Here is an 11,250-nt window from a genome sequence, read left to right on the forward strand (position 1 = left end):
ATTTGCCGTGGCAGCAGAGATTCTCCAAAATGACAAGTGACTATCACACAATATATTGTGTGTTCCTCTCCTGACATCACTACTGGAAGCTAATGATGGCCCCATAATTTGATTAGAATGCCTCGGACATTCGCGTCCTCCCAGCTAACTAGCAACTAACTCAACAAGAATTTACAGGAAACTTTGGTTTATCCGGAGGTTGTATGTCCGGAAACCTCGATCTACCGGCAGAAATCAGGAGCTGTTTTGTTAGGTTTTTTTTCTTCTCGTGGCTTTTTTTCACCAGTCAGGCTTTGCAAAGTCTCTCTGAAGCTGTTGCTAAGCTACAGAGACGCTTCCAAGATACGGGCCGACTGTTTAGAAGCTGTTGCTAAGCAACAGTGTTTGTTGCCAGATACGGAGCTGCAAATCTCCGTATGCTTCAACATTAACGCTGGTATGTCCGGCAGTTTTGATAGATCGGCAACAGCTCGGTCCCGTCGGTGCCGGATATAACAAAGTCTCCTGTATTTCTAGTAGAGAACTCTTGTGGTGGTTGGTATTTGGTTTAATTTGCCTGCTGTTGCTTTTGATGCCCAGCTGGCTGTGCCTGAAGCGTGTTTTGTGCCTGAAATGTCCTTCAGTATGGTGGAATCTGTTGCTAACACATTTTTTATTGTTCCGTGTGAAGGTACCAACAATTCTGACTCCAAGAAGAGCAAAAAGAAGAAGCCTCACCTCGGGCTCGCTGGTGCCCCTGGCATGAGCTCCAGTAAGAAGAAGAAACTGAAAGCACCAGCTCCGCCCACTCCCAGCATATATGATGACCTCAACTGAAAGAAGTGGAGCTACTTTTATTTTCTTCTCCTGTTCTGTCTCAACAAGTTTCACGTTGGTGGTTACTGTGATGAGATGGCCATTGAACCACCCACTTGCTAAGAAGAGTGGATTGGCTTCAAGACTGTACTTGACCCTTGGATGCCTGTGGTGCTGTAGGCTGAAGGCTTCATTCCATGATGGTTGACAGTGTCTTTTCCTATTTATTATTCACAGAATGAGGAATATTGCTGGGTGAAATGTTGCTGTTTTGATTGCATTAATTGTGTATGGATCTCTGATGCCCGAAGCTGCCACTCGTTTCTGACCTTCCTCCAGATCAACCTCATTACCCCTTGTTTCGCCAGACCTGGCTATAAGTTTACAACTTGTTTTTTCCCTTTGTACAGAGTGCAACATTGTGTGATGCCTCACAGTGCGGTCATAGCATTTGTTGTGCCAACTGTATGAGGTTTGTCTATTCAGGAGGGCAAGGGTTATTCACTGTGTAACTTTGTAGAGTTACTGTGTATTTATCGAAGGTTAGGGTTTCTGATCGTAATGTTCTTCATAAGAGCCGTGGAGAGCAGGCCAGCAGTCAGGATACGCGCAGCACATAGAATTCAAAAGTAGACTCAGTTTTGAAGAAAAGACTGTTTCTCAAAGATAGATTTGATCTGATCATTCCGGTAAATGATATCAGCATCACAAGCAGGAACTTTCTGCTGGCTTATCCAGACTGTAATTCAAAAATATCTTCGTTTGTCCAATGCACCTTTTTTTCGAAGCTCCAGCCTACTCCAAACCTCCCACAAGATTAATTGAAATGTAGGTGTAAATACTGCAAGGTATTTATGTCTGATCTTCCAACAGTTTCCAGGACGTCTCTTGTTTATGGGTTGTAAGGGATTGACCACTCTGAACAGTGGCCCAGCATTTCAGTTTGAATAATGGAGGCTGAGCAACTGTAATAATGATACGGACCTGAAGGACAGAGATTGGTTTCTCAGTGAAGCCAAGATCGTGAAGGTTTTTGTGCCGATTCTTGTGGGTTTGAAATGCCGCCTGGGTGTACCAGTGTCAGCAATTGTCAGTTGGAATTGAGGCATATGGCTGCCGTTTATTTGCCTGTTTTGGTTACAGCAGCACAGCAGATGGATGGACAGCAGCAAACCTTGAAGTCCCTTATGGCTAACACCAGACACTTCCAAGTGGTCAAGACAGCAACTCATTGCAGCCTGTTTGTTATATCGTGATCACCGTGACATAGTCTGACACCATGGTCCTAAATATTTTGAAGTAATGGATTGACTACGATCACTGAAAGTGGGTTCCTTCTCACGCTGGAAAGTCCCTGTCAGCAAATCCTTTTGAAACTGCCTTTGTTCCCATTCTTACTGATATCACGACATTGGTTGACCGAAATTGGGTGCCCAGGTTGGAATGAGGGGTACTTGGAGAAAGAGACCATTGATTGTCATCACTTTTCAAAACAGCATGATTTTTTGCGTGCGGGACCAAATTGGAGTAGACATTTCATTGTGTTTACATCTGAGAAGCTGGAAATCTAGTTTTTTTTTCTCAAAGTATATATATTAGCAAACCTAAGATGGGTGGATCTCAATTGCTTCTTGACATTATAATCGTTGGGAGAAGTGGTCTGTGTGTTGCTTCCTGCCAGGCAGCATGATGTTGCCCAACACTAAAAAAAAAACATTGCACTTTACGTCTGTTTGTGTGTGTGTGCTGGATTCGGAAGGTTCTTCTGGACTTGATACGGCCCTTTCTCAGGGCCGTGAAAAAAAAAACAACACAACTGTTGTGAAATGCTTTGCAGATGAAACTGAATGATCTGTCGCAGATTTCAAAGAAAGGAAAACAAAAAGAAAATCATGAATGAATTTGGCAAATGCCGTTGCTTTGTATTTTATGTTGTAGCCAGCTGACCTGCGTAGCACATTGAGCATGTTCTTTTTGAATCATTATGTAACATGACTAAAACTTGTGCTTCCAGTTTTGCTGCATCTTGACTATAAAAACAAAATATAAATCAAGGAGTAACTGCAACGGAATGAATCCTTGCTATGCAGAGATGCTACAGTCTAATTTTGATAGACAAATATATTCCATACTGGGCCCTTGTAGAGCATGGACTAAAATGGCATATGATACATTGGCTATAATGTTGCTTCTTTAAAATTGTGTGCTATGTGAATAATACGAGAGTTATGTTCAGTCATACTGTAGCAGCCAAACACATGAGAGCTGTGGTCATTGCTTTTCATATTAGCAACTTTATTTTAAAGCAGAAATTTTTTAATATCTTTCAATTAACCAGATAATGTTTGACACTTTTATTTCTGAATCTTTATATTTTACCCTTTTGATTCCTGCTGCAGTTTGCAGCTCCCTTGTATCCCCCTTCTTGGGCTAGGAGATCAGGGCAGACTGAACCAGTCAGAAGGGCGTGCTTAGGGTGCAAGGAAGAGCTCTTCAGTTCCTGGGCGACCTGGCCTTCCTCGGGAAGTGTGAGTGATAGTCAGGCTGGGATTTGAGATCCCTTTTAGTTCTGGAAGTGATTATTTGCCTTTTCTGTGTATTTGTATTGTAAGTTCGGGCTGGAGTACCACCTGCTGGTCAGAGAGGTCACTGGCCACCCATTGTATTCCCACTTGAGATTACAGCTGTACACATTATGTGTGCTAGTTTCTAACAAAATACCTGCTCCAGTTTTCCACTCATTAGTTCAACAGTTGATGCACCAGGAGATTGTTGTGCCTTTCTAGTGCAATACTTAGATGTTGATCAGAAGTTTATATGGGTTACAGTCCTGGGTCTGCCGTCATTCAGAGTTTAATTGATTTCCAGCTAGGAACCGAGATAGAGCGCTCAACCTTGAATGCAAGCTATTGCATCTTCAGAGGAAAAAGCAGATGTTGTGCGGCATAGACTGATCATGATGAAGTCTCTGGCCCAAGCCAATTTGCCTCCTGCACTCAGAGGGGGCTGTAGTGGCAAGTTATATAACCAGTCAGTTATGTAGGGTATATACTAATGGGTTGCTGTGACGTGCAGCATCTAATGTTACTAAACAACTTGGATGGAAATTGTTAACGCTAGAATCCTCTTAATGAGGGTACTGCTGTAACACTTTAAGGGTTGATAGTTTTACAAACGGACTTGTGTCTCGATGTCCGAGTCTATATTTACTTCTGAAGGGAACTATAAGGCTGATGCAGGTTGTGCTGGTGTTTGGAAAGAAACACATGCCCATAAACATTCTGTACTTGAAAATGGAATTGTCACCTCAACATAAAAGGTTCTTTCGTTTTAACAAAATTTGTTATCTTGTCGGGCTCTTTATTTTTGATGTTACATAAGCTGTACTATGCCTAGATAAGTCTAAACATCCACGCATATTTGTGATGGACAGTAAGTAAAATGTATGTAGTGACTGTCTCTGTCACCATACTGAGAGGTGGGAACCTCACGTGCAATTCTCCACTTGAACACTGAGCTCACTTTTATGCGGAAAAGTACAGACATTTGGCGCTCGAGCAGTATACATCGTGCCAGCGACCGCACTCATTCTAGCACCAGGTTTTACTTGCAATGATGTTGACGTTCCTATTGGTACTGAAGGCTTACTCATGGAGCTGGTGATGCTGGGAATGCTCATTCAATCTGTGTTTTCATGATTATTGGCACTGGCTTTTCTGTACTTTTGTTGGTACACTGTGGAATATGACGACAATGCCAGGCATGTCTATACTGTCTTGTAACGCTGGTTTGTCTAATTTCTTGTAACAGCACTGGTATGTCTGTACATTCGCATTAAGTTAGTAGGTGTACTCGACACTGACAGATGTTCATATTACTAGTTTATTTTTTTAAGTGAATACTGTGTGAATTTAGCAAGCTCCATTATTAACAATCAACTGCTTCTGTTGCAGTGCAGTAAGGCCAGAATTCTTGCATTGTACATGTGTAGGCAGGAGGTAGCCCCATGAGCATGGAGGCACAGAATGATCTTGTAGACTTGCTATAATATATAGGTGAGGATTACAGTTAGCTATGCATACTTTGCTGTGTGGGATACAGAGCAGCCATACACACTTGCTGGATATGAGCAGGTATCTATGATTTCCACAGAAACAGCTGAAGACCCCCCTCCCTCTTTGTGCTTAATGAATCTTTAGATTCCTGTTGTGAAAATAAGCACCCTTAATATCTGCATGGTATTGGATGTAGCTGTGTAGTACTGAAAGCCTCATGGCTCCCAATAGGTTTTTTTTTGGTCTTTGGCTGTGAAACTGGAAACGCAAGTTTTATTTATTATTTAGATGCAGGTTTGAGCAGGATAATGTGTATAATCACGAGTTGGGGGGGGGGAACATTTGGCTCAGTTTTTTGTGACTGTTGTGCAGTGACACTGAAATATGCATGCAGTTATATCTGTCGATAAGAATAGGGTCCTGTAAGTTTTAATTTTTCATACATATCCCCAAACAGAATGCTGGTTCACTGTATATTTCTGTAACCCATAGTGACTATGTGCTGCTTCAGTGTAAATAAAGGTGTACAGTTGAACTCTGAATCTTTTGACTGTCTTTATTGTTCTCAATATTGGTGATTACTGACCCCATTTATTCTCGCCTCTCTCTGACAGATCTCTTATTTGTGAGTAAAACCGATGTCACATCATAATGGGTTATGTGCATGCAACCGTTTTTTTGGTCGTCAACAACAACTTGTATTTATATAGCGCCTTTAACGTAGTAAAACGTCCCACAGCACTTCACGGGTATTATAAGACAAAACAAATTCGACACCGAGCCACATAAGGACAAATTAAAACAGGTAACCAAAAGCTTTGAGGTTTTTTTTTATTATTCGTTGTTCATTATTCCCATTCGTTATGGGATGTGGGTGTCGCGGGCAAGGCCAGCATTTATTGCCCATCCCTAATTGCCATTAAGATGGTGGTGGTGAGCCGCCTTCTTGAACCGCAGGGGCAGTTAAGAGGTGTTGGAGAAGGATGGAGTGGTCAACCGTGTCAAAGGCTGCAGACAAGTCGAGAAGGACGAGGAGGGATAGTTTACCTTGGTCACAGTCACAAAGGATGACATTTATGACTTTGATGAGAGCCATTTCGGTACTGTGTTGGGCGGAAATCCGATTGGAGGGATTCAAACACGGAGTTGCGGGAAAGATGGGCACGGATTTGGGAGATGACAACACATTTGGAGGGGAAAGGGAGGTTGGAGATGGGGTGGTAGGTTGCAAGGACAAAGGGGGTCAAGAGTTGATTTTTTGAGGGGGTGATGATGGCAGATTTAAGGGAGAAGGGGACAGGACCTGAGGAGAGAGAACCATTAATGTCAGCTAACGTGGGAGCCAGAAAAGGAAGTTGGGTGGTCAGCAGTTTGGTGGGAATAGGGTTGAGGAAGCAGGAAGTGGGTCTCATGGACAAGATGAGCGCGGAGGTGTCATGAGGGGAGATCGGAAAGAAACTGGAGAAAGATGTGAGTTCAGGGCTAGGGCGGGGGGAACCTTAGAGGAAGCTAGGGGAAGGAAGGGAAGTGGCAGAGGCAGCTGAACAGATGATCTCAATCTTAGAGACAACGAAGTCCATGAGTTCCTCACACTTATCGGAGGGTGGAGGAGACGGGTGAGGGGTTTATCTTTGCATTCCAGAATGATTCTGGAATAGTGAGCAATTTTGGCAGACGAGAGCAGGACCTGATAATGCTCTACGTGGTCCAGCCTGATCTGGCGGTGAATGGCTAAACCAGTTGTCTGCCATATCCGTTCAAGTCTGTGTCCCTTGGACTTAAGGGAGCAAAGATGAGGGCCGTACCAAGGGAACAGTCAGGTTGAGAGTAATTGTTTTAATAGGGACTAGGGCATCAAAGGTGGTGGTGAGGATGCGGTTGAGGTTAACTATGTAGTAAGGGACAAGAGTTCAAAAATGGAAAGATTCTTCAGGATTGGGGTGTGGGGTCACTTGTCCTATCACTGTAAAAAGATTCCCTCCATTACAAGGGGCGTCCAGTAAAGAAAGATGTGCATTTATACAGCGCCTTTCTTGACCACCGGATGTTCCCAAAGCGCTTTACAGCCAATGAAGTACTTTTTTGAAGTGTAGTCACTGTTGCATTGTGAATTTGTGCACAGCAAGCTCCCACAAACAGTAATCTGTTTTTAGTCATGTTGATTGAGGGATAAATAACTCCTCTGCTCTTCGAAATAATGCCATGGGATCTTTTACATCCACCTGAGAGAGCAGACGGGGCCTCAGTTTAACATCTCATCCAAAAAACACCTCCAACAGTGCAGCACTCGCTCAGTACTGCATTGGAGTGTCAGACTAGATTTTTGTGCTTAAGTCTCTGGAGTGAGAGTTGAACCCAGGTGAGAGTGCTACCAATTGAGCCACTAGCTGACAGCAAGAATGGGGAAGCATCTATTGAACAACTGGCTACAGAAGTGGTACAACTCGTTAAGCAGCTGGCCACAATGCATATTAAGAATCTACTGCCCACAATATGTAGGTCAAGTTCCATTAGTGGCAGTATTGCACTTTATACTGTGTGCACTGTGGTATGATTCAGGAATCAAATGCTGCACTTTGTATTTCCACTCTTGTGAAGGTGGTGCTTTATTCTGAAGTATAGTTACATCGCTGCTAGTGATCCTTTGATATCTCATCCATCCACGTTGCTAGTCTCCATGGGACCGATATGTGCTTTCAGCTGCTTATACTGGGAAAACTGCAGGCGGCTGCCCACCACTTTACAATGTATATGACCAGCGAGAGTCCCTACCAACTCGGTGTACTTAAGATCAGCTCTTGAGAGAGTGTCAGTCAGCAGGTTATTTAAACCATAAGGACAATCACTGCTGAATCTGATTACATCCTGACCTGATGATGTCAGCACTGTGCCAAGGGGTACATGTATTCCAGACCTGGGCTCTGAACTTTCGACAATGAGAAGATGTTTCCACTTGTGGGTGAAACCAAAACTAGGGGCCATAAATATAAGACAGTCACTAACATATCCAATAGAGAATTCAGGAGAAACTTCTTTACCCTGAGAATGGTTAGAATATAGAACTCGCTACCACAAAGAATAGTTGAGGCGAATAGCATAATGATTTTATCTAGCTTCCCCTTAAGAAATGAGGGAGAAAGGAATAGAAGGTTATGCTGATAGGAGTTCGATGAAGAGGGGTGTGGCGCATAAACACCGGCATGTACCAGATGGACCAAAAGGCCCATTTCTGTGCTGTACATTCTAGGTAATGACATAAAATGGGCAATATTGTATTTTGATCTTCGAAAACTCTTTAAACTATCAGTGAAAGTTCAATATTCATTACCTCTTATTTTGTTCCAGTATAAATTTCCATCATGCAGTAAATTTGATTGGTAACTTACCCTGAAATATTTGGTCTGTCAGTGTGATTTATCTGTCTATTGGAGCAATCAAGAGAATGTGGTGGGCTTTCCAAGCATCGTTCCAGCGTGTAACTTGAGAAAAGAGTAATTGTTAATCTTGAAGCACACCCACCCATACACTCCACACACAAGGTGTATAAATTTCAGTTCAAAAGGAGGCATAGGCATATCTAAGCAATTGTGTTGTTACTGAGAGTATAAAGAATGTCTCTGAATTGTAACATCTTAGCACCAACCCAAAAAGAACTACATCATTGAGCAACTTTGTGTATCCTGCTTTCAGAAAAATTGTATTTGTGAAACGTTCAAAAATCAGATAATTATTAGTGAAATTCATGAAACTAAGTCCATCATCTTTGGAAAAAAAAAGAATTATGAACCAGGTCTTTAATTGCAAAGAAGCACTGACAATGTAAATGTTAAGGTTTTTAAATGTGGAAGTTGAAGAAATGGGTAATAAAAATGCAAAGCCTTCAGACTGAAGTTAAAAAGAAAACACTTTTTACCCACTTACAGGGTTAGATATACAAATTCCCTCCCCCCCCCCAGTGAAACTAGAAACATTGTCAATAAACTCCTTTTAGAAATGTTGTATATTTTAATAGGAGATTGAGGATAAATACAGCCATAATCAAATACTTGATGGAACACTATATAATGAAACTGAAAGTTGAATATCCTAGGCAGTATTGTTATACATGTAGACTATCCTTTATCCGAAAACCTCGGGACCAGCCGTGTTTCGGTTTTAGGAAAATTTCGGTTTTCGGAAGGTGCGCGAAAACACTTCGGTTTTCAGAGGTAATTCGGTTTTCGGGAGTGCGGATAAAGGATACACTATCCCTTATCCGAAAATAACGACTATAAATACTGTAGTTACAGGGATAAATACTGTAGTACAGTTTATTTGTAAGGAAAACATTCAGTAAAACTTCAAACATGTACAGGTACAAACTAAGCTAAATACCTGTACATAAACATGCAATAAAGGTACATTACATCTGGCTTGAGGATCTTGGAGAAGATGGTACATCAGTGTTGTCATCATTGTCATCAGGTTGGAGTTGGACATCTGAAGATGGGCCAGGAACAGGATTCTCAAGTGATGAAGCATGACTACGACAGACGGCCTTTTTAAAGACTTCTTCCAGTGTCATCTGTCTCATTAACATTGGTTTCTGTCTAAGCAGTCTCTCTTTAATTGAGTAAACTTGCATAATCTCTTGCTCACTGATAAATGCACGTTTTTCAAGGCCAGCAATTAACTGATCACACATTGTCACCATATCGTCTATGGGGATTTTGTCACCTGTGTTCACAATGTCATCATCATCATCACTACTGTCCTCATGCTTGTCTTTATTTAACACCATTTCAGCAATTTCCCCATCACTCAACGAATTCACAACAGGTGCATCATTGTCAATGTTCAGCACTTCTTCGATGTCAGCTTCCTCTAACGTATTTACACTTTCGGATGATAAACCTTTGGCGTAAGTGAGGAGGTTTGATATCATCTTCTCCTGACAGGAAATCCTTCAAACTCGTCATCTGCAGGTCCATCTTCATGAAACATCGTTGAAGGCCAAAGTCTGTGCCAAGCATTTTTTAATGTTGGTTTGTCAACATCGTTCCAAGCATTAGCAACTGCATAAATGGCATCCTTAACATTGAATTCTTTCAGGAAGCTTTGGATTCCTTCGCCTCTGTTGATTGCATCAAGCATAGAGTTCAAAAAAACGTCTTTATACTTGCTCTTCATGGAGCGTAAAATTCCTTGGTCACAAGGCTGTATTAAAGATGTCACATTAGGGGGAAAGTTAATGCCGAAAACATAACTTTTCACAAGAAGTTCAGGAGGGGGATGTGCGGAGCAGTTGTCCAGGAACAATAAAATTTTGCAGTTTTCTTCCAGTCCAACTTGCCTGCAATGAGCTCGTGTCGCTGGTACGAAGTGGTTATTGAACCAGTGAGAAAATATTCCTCTGGTTACCCATGCTTTCCTGCTCGCATAATAATGCACAGGTAAATTGCATACACCTTTCAAACATCTCGGATGTTGGCTTTTTCCAATCACTACCAACTTTAACTTGTGTGTGCCTGCAGCATTGGCACACCCAAGAACAGTCAACCTGTCCTTAGCATCCTTAAAACCTGCTGGTGCACTCTCATCAGCCGTTGCTAATGTTTTTCTAGGAACGTAGCGCCAGAACAGAGCTGTTTCATCAGCATTGTAAATTTGTTCAGGACCGAGGTTTTCATCCGATATTATTTTTGCAAACTCATCTATGTAATTTTCAGCTGCTTCATGATCAGCAGAAGCTTTTTCACCACAGATTTTCAGATATCTTATACCATGACGCTTCTTAAATTTATGCAGCCAACCTTCTGAATATTTACACTCAGCTTCAATGTTCAGTTCTTCATGGTATATTCTAGCTTGCTTCATGACCATCAAACCAGTCAGTGGCACACGTTCACCTCTGCGTTGTCGAATCCACTCAATCAGCACACGGTCAAGATCTTCATTTTTTGCCCTATGCAATGTTTTCCTAATTTTCATTAGTTTATGGTCATCACTGTCAGTGTAAAATTTCAACAACTTGTCTTTCTGTTTCTTTAAGTCATATACGGTGGTACTTCCCACACCATATTCTTCAGTAAGATGTCGCACAGACACACCACGATCAAGCTTCTGCAATAACTCCACTTTCTGCGATATCGATAATGAGCGACGCTTCCTTCTCTGCTTCTCACTGTTACCCATTGGGGTATCTGCAGCTCTTTTTAGCATTTTCACAAATTGTTAAAAGCCAGCAAATATCTAAGAGAGCTGCAAATATCTAAGAGCTGCAAATATCTAAGAGAGCAGCAAATATCTGAGAGAGCAGCAAATATCTGAGAGAGCAGCAAATATCACACAGAGCAGCATAACACCTGCGTGGGTCAAGCATCGGGTCATGCTTTGCGCCACTTTCGGCTTTCAGAGGTTT

At 42.0% G+C, this 11,250-nt stretch overlaps 1 protein-coding gene across 3 annotated transcripts in view; it reads left to right on the plus strand.

The window, feature by feature from the left end:
* atxn7l3a (ataxin 7 like 3a) overlaps positions 1-5,392 on the plus strand; it is a 43,995-nt gene extending 38,603 nt beyond the window's left edge. For all 3 annotated transcript variants that reach the window (XM_085966292.1, XM_085966290.1, XM_085966291.1), the window contains one exon: positions 671-5,392. In XM_085966292.1, the coding sequence (XP_085822418.1) occupies positions 671-816 (146 nt within the window). In that variant the 3' untranslated portion in view covers positions 817-5,392. The remainder of the gene's footprint in view (positions 1-670) is intronic.
* Positions 5,393-11,250: the final 5,858 nt, after the last annotated feature.

Source organism: Somniosus microcephalus, chromosome 24 (genome assembly GCF_052327205.1).
Source record: "Somniosus microcephalus isolate GS21.2 chromosome 24, FLI_Smic_1.0, whole genome shotgun sequence".
Taxonomy (NCBI): domain Eukaryota; kingdom Metazoa; phylum Chordata; class Chondrichthyes; order Squaliformes; family Somniosidae; genus Somniosus; species Somniosus microcephalus.